We start from the raw sequence: 15169 nt of genomic DNA, 5'->3' as shown, positions 1-15169 counted from the left end.
TTGTTTTTGTCTTGGGACATACTTTTCCACTCCTTTTTTGTAAATTTTTGTCAAGATATTCCATTTCTCTTCCACTGATGTTTCTTCTTTGTATATTTCTTCCCAGTTTTCTTGTTGGAAGAATTCTCTTATTTTATCAAAGTTTGTTTTTTTCATACATCATTCTTCCTTTTCTATATTGTTCATTTCTTTTCATATATTTTTCTTCATTAAGTTCCAGTTCAATCAATATGTGGTCACTTTTACCTATTGGTGTTTTATATTCAATCTTGTCCACTATTCTAGGTTCAGATGTAATTATTAAGTCTAGCCTCGATGGTTCTTCTTCATTTCTATACCTAGTGTTCTCTTGTATCCATTGTGTCATTGAATGGTCAGTAATCATCTCAAGTAGAGCATTTCCCCATGAGTCATCACCACTCTTTACTGTCATTTCTTCCCAGCAGATTTCTTTGCAATTAAAGTCGCCCATCATAACTATTCTTCCTCCGTCTTCCATTATTTTAGTTAATGCTATCTTTGTGTCCTCTAACATACTTTTATGTTCACTCTCCTCCCATGAGGCTGTTTTCGGAGGCACATAATTGATCACAAATTTTCTGCTCTTCTTATCTCGGTCTTCCACTTCTATCATAATCATCTCTACTGTATTCTTTCCATATATGACACCTTTCACGTTTATATCCTTCTTAGTCAGGAACATAACTCCCCCCCCTTGTTTTTTCTCTCTGTTTCTAATCCAATAATTGTATGTATCATGTCCTACACTGTTGGGTGGTAGTGGGCCTTTTAATTTTGTTTCTACAATTCCCATTATGTCCGGTTCTTTTTCTTTCAAATAATCATTCAGTTCATTCAATCCTGTTATCAATCCATCTATATTTGTGTAAGACACTCTTAGTTTTCTGCCACTTCCATTGTGTTCTCTGTTTCCCTTATGTTTTTCTTTAGTATGTCGAACTGCTTTATTTTCATGTTCACTACTCTCCAATAGAATCTCTCTTTCTCTGACTCCGTTCTTTCCTCGTTTTTTGCCTTAGCTTCAATTCTTTTCTTCTTTTCTGCCTCTCTTTCCTCCTTATTCATTTCTCTTTTTATCCATACCTTTTTATATTGATCATTTGTTGCTAGTTTCCCTGTCTTGGATAGAATTTTCTCTGCCGTTGTTTGTGACCTGAATTTAATCTTAATTGGTCTGGTCTTATCTGTACTATATTTTCCTAGTCTGAATTTTTCCTCAATTTCCTTTATAATTTCTGGTTCCTCTTCCTGGACTAATTTTAATAAACTGCTTACTCTTTCATTTTCCTCCTTGATTCTTGCGGTTCTATCTGGGTTATGTTTCTCTTCCATTCCTAATATAATTATACATTTCTTTTTGTCAGCTAATTCTCTTACTATATTCTCCTTCTGTCTCATCACTTTAATAACTGAGTCTTCATTATGTTCTTTCAATTGCTGTTTGACTATGTCAGTGAATGAAACCTTATTCCCTTCTTGAGTTATTCTCCAATTTTTAACTTCTGTAGCTATTTTCTCTCTATTTTCATTACTATTCTTCTTCAATTTCTCATTCTCCTCCTTTACATTTCCTAACTGTCTTTTTAGGTCCTCTATTTCTTCAGTTAAGTTTCTGTTAGCCTTCTCTAGTTGTTCCAACCTTTCAATTCTCTGGAAAATGGAGTCTACATTACCTAACTTACGTTCCAAGTCCTCGATCACCTTATCAACTCTCTCCTCTAGTCTTATCAGTCGGGGGGGGGGGGGTTGTGTCCCCCCCACCCTCTTTAAATCCCTGGAACATATTCTCGTCACTTTCTTCTGTATTGCTCCTCTCTATACTTCTAATCTTTACATTTTTATTAGACATTTGATCCTCGCTAAGTCTTTTGTTTACCTTCCGCTTGTCTGGCTGGGCAAAGTCTACTCCCTCCTCATTTCCTTCCATTTCCCTCAGTAATCCCTCCCCTTTTCCTCTTTCCCTACGTTCCCACTACTCCACGAGCAATTTCCCCCCCACTCTGCAAAAACACTAGGCACTTCTCTTTGCGTTGGGATCCACAGACTTCAATTTTCATCAGAAAGTCTTCTCAGCAGTACATTCGTTGAAGTGTGTGTGTGTGTTTGTGTGTGTGTGTATCTATATGAAGGTATAAATGTATGTTTAATTTTATGAATTTATATATTTATAAATGTATACATCTGTACATTTATACATTTACAAAATTGTATTTTCTCGAGTTTATGAATTAATAAATGTATCAAACTTAATAAGATACAATCCTGTTTGTAATTGTAAATTCATTTAACTATGTCAAGATTTAAATTTTTTCTATTAGTTTTATATTTTATTTTTGTATTTTTAGTAACAAATATTGGTCAATTTTCTGAAATATAGTTTCTTATTCTATTGGTTCTATGAGTTTATATATTGTATTTTCCGAAATTTCAATATTCTAATGAATTCTGTGTGATTCATCATTACATAGTATGGCAAGTTTTATAACATATGTCTGCCGTCAGGCGATTTTATTCAGCTGGGGGAAACCCCGCACGGTCAAAGGGCTAACCAATGTAATGTGTTTAATGGTTTAAACCATTAAGTACATTAAAACATATGTGTGTTCAATATGTTTTCTTAATTTTTATTATACATTCTTCTTTAGTATATTTTTTTCATTCATTTTTGTATTTCTTATATTTTACACTTTCCCTTTTGTTTTCTTTATTACATATTTTCTTGATTTCAATTTTTCTTTCCTTTGTATTTTTCAATTTTTTCAAAAGTTCTTAATTTCCATTTTTTCTTTTTTGATATCTTATTTTATTTTTTCAAATTTCCTTCATTTTCTATTTCTCTACTTGGCCTGCTTCCTGGCCTTGGATCCTTTCGTGGCGACGCGACGGGGGCTCCGGCAGCGGGCGTCCTGGGGTCGTCCTCCCATTGAGACCTCAGCGAGGGGACACGCCACTGTCCCCTGCCCACGTCGTCTCTTCGAGGAGGAGGAGGAGGACCTGGAGGAGGACCCCCGCCCTGGCGCCGGTAGTTGTTGCGCCTCGGTGCTGCCGGTCGTTCATAGGCCCTTCTGCCGCCGAATCGGTTCCTGTTCGTGTCTCTCGTCACTGTTGCTGCAGGAGCCGGAGGTGGAGGGGGAGGTGGAGGCCTCCTCGTGTCCTCCACCTTCTTCTGCGTCCCCTCCAGCGGCGGTGTCCTCTCGGCTCCGAATCTCCTCCTGGGCGCTGTCTGGAGGACCCTATCATGCGTCTGGGGTCCTTCCCAGACGTAGGGTCTGAGGACGACGACGGCGGGCCCTGGACGAGAGGAGGAAGGGGGACTTTGTGGCGGAGGAGCTTGTCGGGTCGTTGGTGGTTCCTGAAGCCTTGTCCTGCCCGACCCCCAGGGGTGTCCCCAAGCGCACTGGGCAGTTATCTGGGCGTAGGACTGAGGCGGCGACGGTGGTGCTGGAGAGGCTGGCGTCGTGACGCGAGCCTCCGAGGCGGTCACGGTCGATGTCGAAATATGAGGAGCAGGGTCCGCAGCCTCGAAGCTCTTTGCACAGTCGTCCTTGTCGAGTTCTTTGGCTGGGCCCTGTGAGGACGCTGACGCATCGTCGTTCTTCTCGTCGGGGATCCATTCCTCGACGAGGTTCCAGTCGTCCTCGACCGGATCGTCCTCTTGTTGATCTTCGTCTTCCTACTGAGACGCTTCGGCTCTTCTCTTGTCGAGGAGCGCCTACTGCAGGAGAAGGGCGTTTTCTTTCAAAATTTTGTTTTCATCCTTTAATTCATTAATTTCCTGCGTGTAGCCCTCAAACACGTCCTTTAGAAGGAGCTCTAAGCGCTGTTGGATCTCCTGCAGGTGACCGCCATGTTCCTGGTCCTTTTGTTGGAGCCGGTCCTCCAGTTGGCGGTTGGCGCTCCTCAGCCGGGTGATTTCCTTCTCCTGCAGGGTCAGGATCCGTTGAAGCAGCGCTGTGACCTCGACGTCGTAGTCGTCGTTCTAGCTGTCGTTGACCATAATTCCACCGACAACTCCTTGGGGAAAGGTGGTGACGTAACTGTGACGTCATCAAAGCGACGTCATTGTTAGATGATCTTTGGCGTTGCCTGGGCTTGATTACCATTGTTCTTAAAAAAACTCTCATGCTTCACCTTTCCTTTCACCTCTCTCTCTCTCTCTCTCTCTCTCTCTCTCTGTCTGTCTCTCTCTCACAAAAAAAAATCCCTAGCCTATTGAACAAAACACACACAAACGCAAACACAACAAAACAATTAATGAATACGGATCTGTTCATACATATGCATTAATGCATATGCATGCATACACACACACACATATATACATATAAGGCTGATGAAATTTACCACAAGAAAATGCAAGGTAATGCACATAGGTGAAAATAATAGTAAGATAAGAGGGAGGGTGGAGGGGTGTGGAGTGTATTCAGGGATGGAATGGGTGGGAATGATTTTATGCCTTTTTCTTTTTGGCTACCCCCCTCGTAAGGGGAAAAAAGCCTTGGTATATGGATGTATGTATGTATGTATGTAAGTACGATTACATGTTTTTGACGTAATTACCGGTAACGACGTCAAATCATCCAAGCAGTGTATTTCAGCCTTTGAGAAAGCAAATAAGTTTCTAGGACTGATTGCGCGATCTTTTGACTTCAAAAGTCCATCACTCATTAACAAGCTATATAAATCGTTAGTTCGTCCACATTTGGAATATGCTGTTTCCGTATGGTCACTGAATCTCATTAAAGTACAACGGTGAGCCACAAAACTGATTCCAAATGTCAAAAATAAATCATTCGACAATCGACTAAAACATTTTAATCTGTTTTCCCTAAAAAAGCGTACACAGAGGTGACTTGATACAGGTCTTTAAAATTCAGAGGCAGAGCAATGTAGTTCAGTTCGAAGCTTTAAGAATCATTTAGATAAATACCTAAGCAAGATGCTGTAATGATCATCATTTATTTTATATTATTTATTTTTGTGTTATCATTTGTCTATTTGATTCTCATTTATTATTAGTTACCTGTCACTTCATTATTATTTACTATTTACCTGCTTGTTTATTATTTAAATATACCTATGCATTTATGTATTTTATTTGTTATTTAAATTATTATACTTTTTATTTATTCATTTATTATAAATTTTTTCGCATCCGACTTACAGTAGATATGGACCAATGGGTCTCCTTTCGGCATGCTCCGCCTTTGTAATCCTTTTTAATCCTTTATATATATACATAGCTATGTACGGTATATATAACTGTCCATGACTATCTAATTCATAATTACTACAACAAATACTATGCTGATATATTCATATACATTTGTGCAAGTGTAAACGAACAAATTCAGGTTATTACAAAACGTATTATCCCTTCAGCTGATGCTTACAATCCATCTTTTTAAACGTTCATCATTCAATCCATTTCGAATTCATTTCAACAACGTTTGGCGTCCAGGCTGCCATGGTAACCAAAAACGTTTTAATATTTGATTACAGAAACGTTAATGAGCTTTATGAGATTGAATTTCTCGATTTATTGAGTTACGAATAAGGTTGACACCTTTGTTTAAATTATCGTTGCAGTCAACATGACGTCATATCGTTTTCAGGTGTGACATGTTGCAAGATGATTGAACGAAATGTTCAACCCCTGAGATGTCCAGTGTGCACACGCACGCATTTTACAAAGGATTACAAAGGCGGAGCATGCCGACAGGAAACCTTTTGGTCCATATTTAGGTCGGATGCGAAAAAAAACTAATAATGATGATGATGATGAGGTTCAACGTCACACACTCCACCCCTATCGGGAGGCTAGGAGGGTGCCCCTCACAGAGGGCTTTGTAGCGTGGAATTTAATGAACCATGCCCTTGGTTCAACTTCGCTGGTGGCAGGATTCGAACCGACCTCATCTCGACCTTCGCTGCAAGTAACGACGCCCTAACCCGCTCAGCCAGTGAGCTTCCAACAATAATAAATAAATACTATAATAATGTAAGTATCAAATAAGATACATAAATAAACGCATAGGCACAGTCAAACAACAAACAAATAGGTAAATAGTAAATAATAATAAAGATCGCGCAATCAGTCCTAGAAACTTATTTGCTTTCTCAGAGGCTGAAATATACTGCTTGGATTATTTGAGATCGTTACTGATAATTACGCCGAGATCTTTTTCACTATTCACTTTTGTTAACGAATTTCCAAATAACTTGTAATCGTACTTACTGTTATTTTACCTATGTGCATTACCTTGCATTTACTTGTGTTAAATTTCATTAGCCACTTTTCAGACCATTGCTGTAATTGATCTAAATCTTCTTGAATATCTAATTGATTTAAGTGATCATTTGCCATTCCGCACAGTTTTGTATCATCAGCAAATTTGGAAATAGTACATGTCCATGGTCTATATCATTTATATATACTATGCATAGAAGTGGCCCAAGAACGGAACCCTCAGGAACTCCACTTGTAACATTTTTCCATCTAGAAGTTTTTCCATTTAAAACAACTGTTTTCGATCATTTAACCAATTATTAGTCCAACTTAATGGGCTACCACTTATTCCGTGTGAAGCTAATTTAGTAGTCTTTCGTGGGGGACGGAATCAAAAGCTTTTGCAAATTCTAGATATATTAAATCTATATTGTTTCTTTTGTCATAACTCGAGATAAATGTGTTGTAGAATTCGAGTTAGTCACGCAAGAACGTTTCCGTCTGAAACCATGTTGGCTATCATTTATCAAACGGTTACTTTCTAAATGATGTTCGATAGAATCTCTGATGATAGTTTCCATTATTCTTCCTACGATTGAAGTCAAACTTATAGGCCTATAGTTATTAGCCCGTGGTCAATTTGGCTGAGCGCGAAAGGACACCTGTGTTCTCCATTGCCAACTTCAACTCGTCATACGACCGATATATTTATTACTATTTTCATCATTGCTTGTATAATATATATATATATATATATATATATATATATATATATATATATATATATATATGTGTGTGTGTGTGTGTGTGTGTATGTATATATACCCCCTCCAGGATCTTCCCGAACAGCACCTTTAAGTTCTCGGGAGACGCTCTTCTCAGTCGTGAGCACAGGTACGTTGAGAAGTCCTGGATCTCGGCCTCAGGTCCTTCAGCCTCTTTCTTCTGCGTCAGGATATTGGCCTTGTGCAGGAGCTCCATGATGGTGTGTCCGGATACCGTCTGCTCATCTGTTGTGGTGGGGGTGGAGGCTTCTGTATATGCTGACTTGCTTCTCTTCTTCAGGTTCCTCCTCCTGGCGATTGATGCAGCAGAAGAACCAGACATCTCACTGGAGGAATCGTCATTTCTGTCTGAAGTGGCCCTTTGTGAGATAGGATAGAACATGACAGGTGAGACTTTCTTATATTTGAGTTATGGCTGGCACTAGACTGCCCAAGCCAATTGAATGGGATCCAGATGATAGATTTAACTGATTAGCTAATTAAGCTGACTGCTGGCAATAACTTCAGTTTCACAGCTAATGAAGATCCAGCGTACATGTATTAGCCTTTCCGGCTTTAATCTCCTTACAGGAACATGTACACGGGATGTATTTTCCTGTATGTGCACCTGTAAATTATTGCAAAATCATCTTCGAAATTGCACTGCGACACCATAGCACTAGCAGTTGGCAAAAATGCCAATGGGAGAGCTACATGTAGACAAATACCCCCCTGGCAGTATCCCAGTCTATCCCCTTTAATATCAGGTCTATTTTCTTAATGGAAAATCATAGGGGACCATTCAATTATCACATGTGCAAAATCATCTGGAATTCCCCCACCCCCAACAATGTACAGGATAGTACATGCATCTACCGTGCGACCGGAAAGTTTATGCAAGATGCTATTATGGCATTTTGAGGCATTTCTATAGTGGCAACTTTAATTTTGTTGTAAAATTCTTATTCTGTGTTGATATTTATCTATGAAATGTTCTTTCTTTTTAAAAATTGATAGACAATTCTGCATAAATATAAGTTTCTTGTATTTCTCAGAGTTTTCAGTGAACGAATAGTTTACGCAAAGTCTAGACTAAGAAAATTATTAAGTTATCTGCAGATGGAAATACCAGTCTAGAAATATCAAAACTGATGAAAAGAGATCACCGTACAATTAAGAAATTTTTATCTGTAGGTGAAGTTACCCGTGCCAAACCGAAACGCACGAAACCCAAGGCTTTGAGTCCCAGGGATAGGCGAAAATTAAAGAATACTTTAAGAAAGATGCCTCATGTAACCAGTAAAGCCATTTTTAAGAGGGCTGGTCTATCGAATGTTCCTAAATCGACCAGGAATGATTACTTAAGGGAGATCGGAGATGTCAGAAAAATGAAAAGCACTCCAGTTCTGACTAAAAAACACATGGAAAAACGGGTTGAATGGTCCAAAAAGTATCTCAAGCAAGATTTCACTAAAGTCATTTGGACAGACGAGTGCAGAGCTACACTTGACGGGCCTGACGGCTGGGCAAGAGGGTGGCTCATGTCAGGCCAAAAAACCTCAACATCGGTTTCGACGGCAGCAGGGTGGGGTGGAGGGATGATGTTTTGGGCTGCAATCCTCGAAAATAAAATAATAGGACCATTTAAAGTGCAAGAAGGCGTCAAGATCAACTCAGTTAATTATTGTAGATTTCTTGAAGACAATTTCATCCCTTGCCTTGAAGATCAACCACTTTTGAAAAGAGCTACCTTGCTGTTGATGCAAGATAACGCTCCAGCACATGCTTCCAAGTACACTAAAGAATTTCTTAAGTCTCACGGACTTCATGGACCGAAGTTAATGGATTGTGGGCACTCATAAAAAGAAAAAATTATTCAAATGGACAGCAGTACAATTTGTGTAACGCCTTGTGGACTGAAATAGAGAGGGCCTGCAGCAGTGTTACTCCATCTGAAGTACGGAACCTGATTAATTCTGTTGATAAACGCCTTATTAAGGTCTTAGAAACGGGAGGAAAGAAAATTGATAAATAAACGGTAATTGTTCGAGTTTGTCGTTACAATGTTGATGATGGGTCGTAGCATTACGTTTATTAGGCATATGTTGTAACAATCAACACATAAGGTCATCAAATAATATTCTGTTTTTGATATTTTGAATATTTTTGTGTTTTCTGCATAAAGTTTTCATTCACTGAAGATTGGACTAAATAAATTTTCAGTCATTATTGTTATTATTTTTCAAATATCAATGTATATTTACTTTATAATGTGTATTATCTACTGTATGATTTATTTGAAGATGATGGAATTTTTACTTGTTTCATTTACATGACAATATTCACGCTTATTCTGTAATATGCTTAAACTTTCCGGTCGCACTGTACGCTTCTGAACAGAACCCCCTCCCCTTCACTGCATTAGTAACACTTGAATGATCCCTACACCTGACAATGAATATTAAACAAAATCTCTTACGTTTTCATTTTGCATTACAGGTGGACCATGCAAGCATCAGTACCTAGTTATAAAGAAGTACAATGCCCAGTCCTGTTGGAACTTCATTCCCGTCAACGATCCAGCAATGAGGATGCTTTTGTACAAAGTTGCAACTGGCTGTGCTAATGTCCCAGATGGATTGGTTTGTGTCACTTAATCACCAGCAGAAACCCACGGAACCTGAGAAGGCCACACAACCCATCATGCCCATGGGAAACCAGTTCTGGGAATGCAAATGACCAAGAGATCGATCATGACAACCCACCAGTGCAGGATTGTGAGGAAAATCCACCAGTGGAGGATTGTGAGGAAAATCCACCAGGGGAGGACTGCGGAGACGATGCACCAGGGGTGAATATGGACTGTGGAAACGCTGGCTCTTCTCCTTGTGCTATGAGACCGCTTGACAGTTTACCATCAACGTGTGCTGCAAAACAAGTATGACGCCCGCAGTTTCGCTTCAAACACGTCAAATTCTGGTGATGACAGCTGTGAAAATGATCCATTATTGAATGGACTGAACGAGGCATTTCAGGCAATTCAACGAAGGTACATGCAGGAGAAAGATTCTCTTGGGGAATCTGTAAAAACCTTCACCAAACAAGTGCAGAAACTTGCCTCAGGGACTGATACTGCCTTGGCTTCAGTGCTTCATTGTTTTGGATGATACTCAGGTGCTGCCAATGCCCATGGGAAAAGATAGAGAAAACATCTTGTGAGCACCAAGACGATTGGTGTGCAGCCTACTGCAACATCTTGTAGGAAGATGATAGGTGGTGGAAAGAACCGTGTTGGTGCAGGCAGACCTACACTGAACAGTTTCAAGTATGTAAAGGGCGATATACCCTTCAGTTCCCAAGTTATGCCCCGGCGCAAGGCTCCACACAACATTCGTGTATGTGTAAAAATTAACCAAAGTCTGGGTAAAACACACTCTCCCATGTAAAATCTGACAGTATTGAACAAAAATCAGGTAGTGTTGGACTGTCAAACACCTGTACAAAATACTGTATGATCATTCAAGTCATGAGACATTGACTGCCATATATCAATACTGTGTGATCATTCAAGAGAAAAAAGTACATGTAATTTACTGTAGTGTGTCCTTAGACACACTGCAACTGATTCCTGTTTCATAAATGTGTATCAATACTGTATGATCACTGAAGAGAGAACATGTAATTTACTGTACAAAGACCTGAGACACCCTGTTCTTCCTGTTTCATGTAGAGGGGGGATAGTAGTATTTGTACTGTATGAGTAATTATCCAAAAACATGTACATTTTTGTAAGTATCATTTCTATCTTTGTATAATCTGAATAAAAATCCAATTTGTTTTTATGTTTGAAATAGATTGTTGGATTGATTATTTCATCAATTGATGCAATTGGATATCAATCAGAGCCAATGCTTGATTGCATGGATGACACTCGGAATCAATATTCTGGATATGGCTGACTGCTGCCATGTATACACAGTCAACCTCGCCTAAGTCGAATCTGTTGGGACCAGAAATTTTTCTTCGACTTGATAATTCAACAGAAACATGATAATTCAACCATGTCAACAGAAAAGGTATGAAACCTGCCTGAATTTCCTTCAACTTAGATGAAATTAATCTTATGCGGGTTCGACTTGGGCGAGGTTGACTGTATATTACTTTGTCTCTGATACAAGTTTGGTCAAAATCAGCTGAGAAGGATCCCTCCTCCAAATAGTTTGGCCTCTGCAGACACTGGATGCCTTGTACCCCAGCCCCCGCCCCTTCAATACCTTGGGCCTCTGCAGACACTGGATGCCTTGTACCCCCAATAGCTTGGCCCTATGCAGAAAATGGTTGTCTTGGAGTGCCCCCCCCCCCCATAGCTTGGGCCTCTGCAGACACTGGATGCCTTGTACCCCCCCCCCCTCCCAATAGCTTGGGCCTCTGTAGAAACTGGATGCCTTGTACCCCCCCCCCCCAAATAGCTTGGGCCTCTGCAGAAACTGGATGCCTTGTAGTTTTTCATTAACCAAGATAAAAATGTGACAAGTGCCCTAAATTTGTAGATAAATAGGCACTCGTAAAGAAATTAAGACTACCGAATACCGATTATATTATAGGTAAGTCTACCCTAATACGAAAAACATCACATTTAATCTTTATTGCTTAATGTCCCGTTATATGATGTATGTATACGTACAGAACCTATAGAGGTAAAGAAGGAGAATGTTTTGCACGTCTCACGGGACCGCGAGCGTGATATCACATAGCAAGGTCTAAATATACAGGTCAGACCGTTTGAATTCTTGTGCGCAGCTTCTGACGTCATTTGGCTGAGTCCATTTTCTCTTTGTGATACACTGAAGAAAACTGTGAAACGCCAAGGAAGACAGGAACTATAATATTTTATATTATATATATATATATATATATTATATATCATATATATTATATATTCATATATATAGACAGGAACTATAATATTTTATATATATTTATATATATATTTTATATAATATTTGTCAGAATATAACTAATTGCGTGGAGCAGTGCGTGCGAAGGCAACGTCTTTCCTATACGCTGCACCAGCTTCAACTGACAGCTATAGGACCCGCCAACCCCACTTTGAACAGCCAGGTGACGTTCACGGGCCCGCTGCGCCAACTCCCTCGAAATTCGGGCGGAAGTGGTTAGACCTTATATTCTTAGATCTTGTCACATAAAACGTGTGAGAGCGGACAGTGGAGAGTAGGACCAACGTACAGAACGAATTACAAAATTTGAATTGAGTGCGCAGTCTAACGGTTCGTCAAACGCGGTTCGACAGACACGTGTTAAAAGTGATGTGTGAACGGGGTAGCTGGTTGTCGAACACGCTGATTAAACGGTTTGAAGAAAGTCTGTCTGAGTCTGACGGCGCGGCGGGACTTTATTGTCCACAAACCGTTTGACTGTGAGAACGCGCGTCGAACTCATTATGTCGCTCCCGCAGTGCCGACCCTGGCGTGCTAGAGAAAGGTAGCGTTTCTTTTTGACTCCGCGTGTATTACGCTTAAAAACCGTATACTGTACCATATTCTTCAATGTAATAGTGTGTAGAATTAGATTATCATCCTGCTTCCAGTTATTCTATTTGATTATCATTATTATTATTTTCGGTTCTTTTATTTTACACAAAACTTAAACCATGGCCTTGCATCCCCAAGAAATCAATTCTGTGGTGGCGTCCTTGCATCCCCAAGAAATAAGTTTTGTGACTGTAAGTGAACTTCAGCAGCTTAAGTTTTCACAGCTGTCTCTACATGAGAAAGTTACAGTTAAGAAAAGAGGCCGTTCAACACCAGATATTCAAATATCTCAGCCTGGCATAAGCAACAACAAGAAATATATTCGTAGCTTTAATTCTGAATGGTACCAACGGAAAAATTGGCTTTGCGGCTGTGAAGTAAAAAATGCTCTGTTTTGCTTCCCATGTTTGCTGTTTGGAGGTGATGTAACGTGGACAAAAGATGGTTTTAGAAATATAAACAAAATGAAAGAAAAAATTTAAAAACATGAGAAGTCAAAGAAGCACATTGATAATGTGGTTTTGCTGTCACTCTTAGGAACCGTAAATATTAAGAAGAAACTTAGTGAGGCATACAGACTTTCAATCAATGAGCATAATATAAAGGTTAAAAAGAACCGTGAAATTTGTCTAAAATAATAGACTGCATTTGAAACTTTGAAACTCCCTTACATGATGAAAAAGACAATTCAGTAAATCCAGGGGTATTTAGAGGATTAGTAAATTTTGCATCTAAATTAGATTCAGATTTGAAAAATCACTTTGAAACACACCTTTGAAGACTTTACTGGTTTCTAAGACCATTCAGAATGAGATACTTGACTGCCTGCTACAAATATACCATGAGGAGATAAGGACGGAAATTAGGAAAGCTTCCTTTGTAGCTGTGATGGCTGATGACACAACAGATGTTTCAGAGCACACTCAAATGGTCCTTGTTCTACGGTACGTATTGAATGGAGAAATATTTGAGCGTTTTTTGGGATTCTTTATTCCAGAAAATCAAACTGCAGATGGCATATCAAAACATATTTTAGAACAATTGGACATAATCCTTCAAGGAAATGGACAAAAACTGATAGCTCAGACATTTGATGGTGCATATGTCATGAAAGGCAAAAAAGCACGAGTTCAAGCAAAAATAAAAGCAGTTTATAGCAATGCACATTTCATTCACTGTTATGCACATCAACTTAATTTAATAATGAGAAATGCAGCAAGTATTACACGAAATGCAAGAATATTTTTCTCTAACATTCTGGCTATTCCAACATTCTTCTCAAGATCACCACAACGTGTGTCCATTCTCAAGAAGCATATGGACATCAGTATTCCACGTCCATCTTCTACAAGGTGGAACTTCAACATACGGACCATAAACAGAGTTCATGAACATTTGCAACCTTTAAAAAACTGCCTTACTGAAATTCAGTCAACATCAAATACAGATCAAACCATTGCAGAGGCAACAGGAATTTTAGAATACCTGAATGATGATAATTTCAAGTTTTGGTTAGAGCTTTTTCATCAGATTATGCCTCATGTTGAAATAATTTACAACCAAATGCAATCTCGAGAAATTAGTGTGTTTAAAGTTAATGAATACATAGCAAATTTCAAAACTGCTATTTTAGAAATAAACTCAAAGTACTGTGAGAATCCTTCAAAGACACTCATGGCAGAAGCTAAGGAAGTGTGTGACTGTATATGTGTTGATATAATGGACATATTCTTCCACTAAACACTTAGTAGCTGCTAAATTGTTCAACAAGAAATGCTTCACTAGTTTTAAGAATGAATTTCCTACACAAGAAATAGTACTGACCACTGAAGCATATCCCATGATTGACAAAGAAAAGCTTGAAACTGAACTAAAAGTATTCTATTGTAGATCTGATATTCATGAATATTGCAAATTAATTGAGCTGTTGAAATTTATCTTGGAAAATAATCTAGATGATGTTCTTAGTGAAATTACGAAACTGATAAAAATCCTCTTGACAATTCCCATGACTACATCAGAGGCAGAACGCTGCTTTTCAACACTGAAAAGAATAAAAACTTTCCTAAGAAGCAATGAAATCTGAAAGACTAAATGCACTTGCAGTGTTTTCAATGGAGAAAAATTTCGTTAGTTGTCATGCAGACATCAAGGAGAAAATTATTGATCTTTTCGCGCAAACTAAAACAAGAACTGATTTTGTTTTTAAATGAATGGATCAACCTTGAATTGTAACAATTTGGGTTTAAGTAAATAAAAATTTTCAATTTTACTTTTTTTTTTTTTTTATTTTGTCAAGTTTCATAATAAATTTTCTTTTTATACCTGTTTGTTTCCTTTTACACAATACTAAAACAAAGGCTAAAAATTTTCTAGAGCAGCACCCCCACTAATTTTAGCTGTGAGCCGCCACTGTATTCAAACACTTGACAACAATTGGAGAAGCTTAGACAGTGTTCCATTGCCCACCGAGGTAACAGAGAAAGCAGGAGAGCCAATAGAATTTTATAACAAGCTTGCAACTGTGAAATACGGTGATGAGTATCCCTTTAAAACTGTGACTACATTTGCACTACAGATATTGGCTGCCTGTCACAAACACA

The 15169-nt window shown here is 38.8% G+C and overlaps 1 protein-coding gene across 1 annotated transcript; it reads left to right on the top strand.

Moving 5' to 3' along the window:
* The first annotated feature begins 10280 nt into the window (after positions 1–10280).
* LOC143027690 (zinc finger MYM-type protein 1-like) lies at positions 10281–14306 on the top strand. The gene is made up of 3 exons (XM_076189137.1): positions 10281–10437; positions 12705–12943; positions 13347–14306. Exons 1-3 carry the CDS (start codon positions 10281–10283, stop codon positions 14304–14306), a joined length of 1356 nt encoding a protein of 451 aa, XP_076045252.1.
* Positions 14307–15169: the final 863 nt, after the last annotated feature.

Source organism: Oratosquilla oratoria, chromosome 1 (assembly GCF_046742065.1).
Source record: "Oratosquilla oratoria isolate Oo_2021 chromosome 1, ASM4674206v1, whole genome shotgun sequence".
Taxonomy (NCBI): Eukaryota; Metazoa; Arthropoda; class Malacostraca; order Stomatopoda; family Squillidae; genus Oratosquilla; species Oratosquilla oratoria.
The sequence above is the reverse complement of the archived record's forward strand: the minus strand, read 5'-3'. Positions and strand labels throughout refer to the sequence as shown.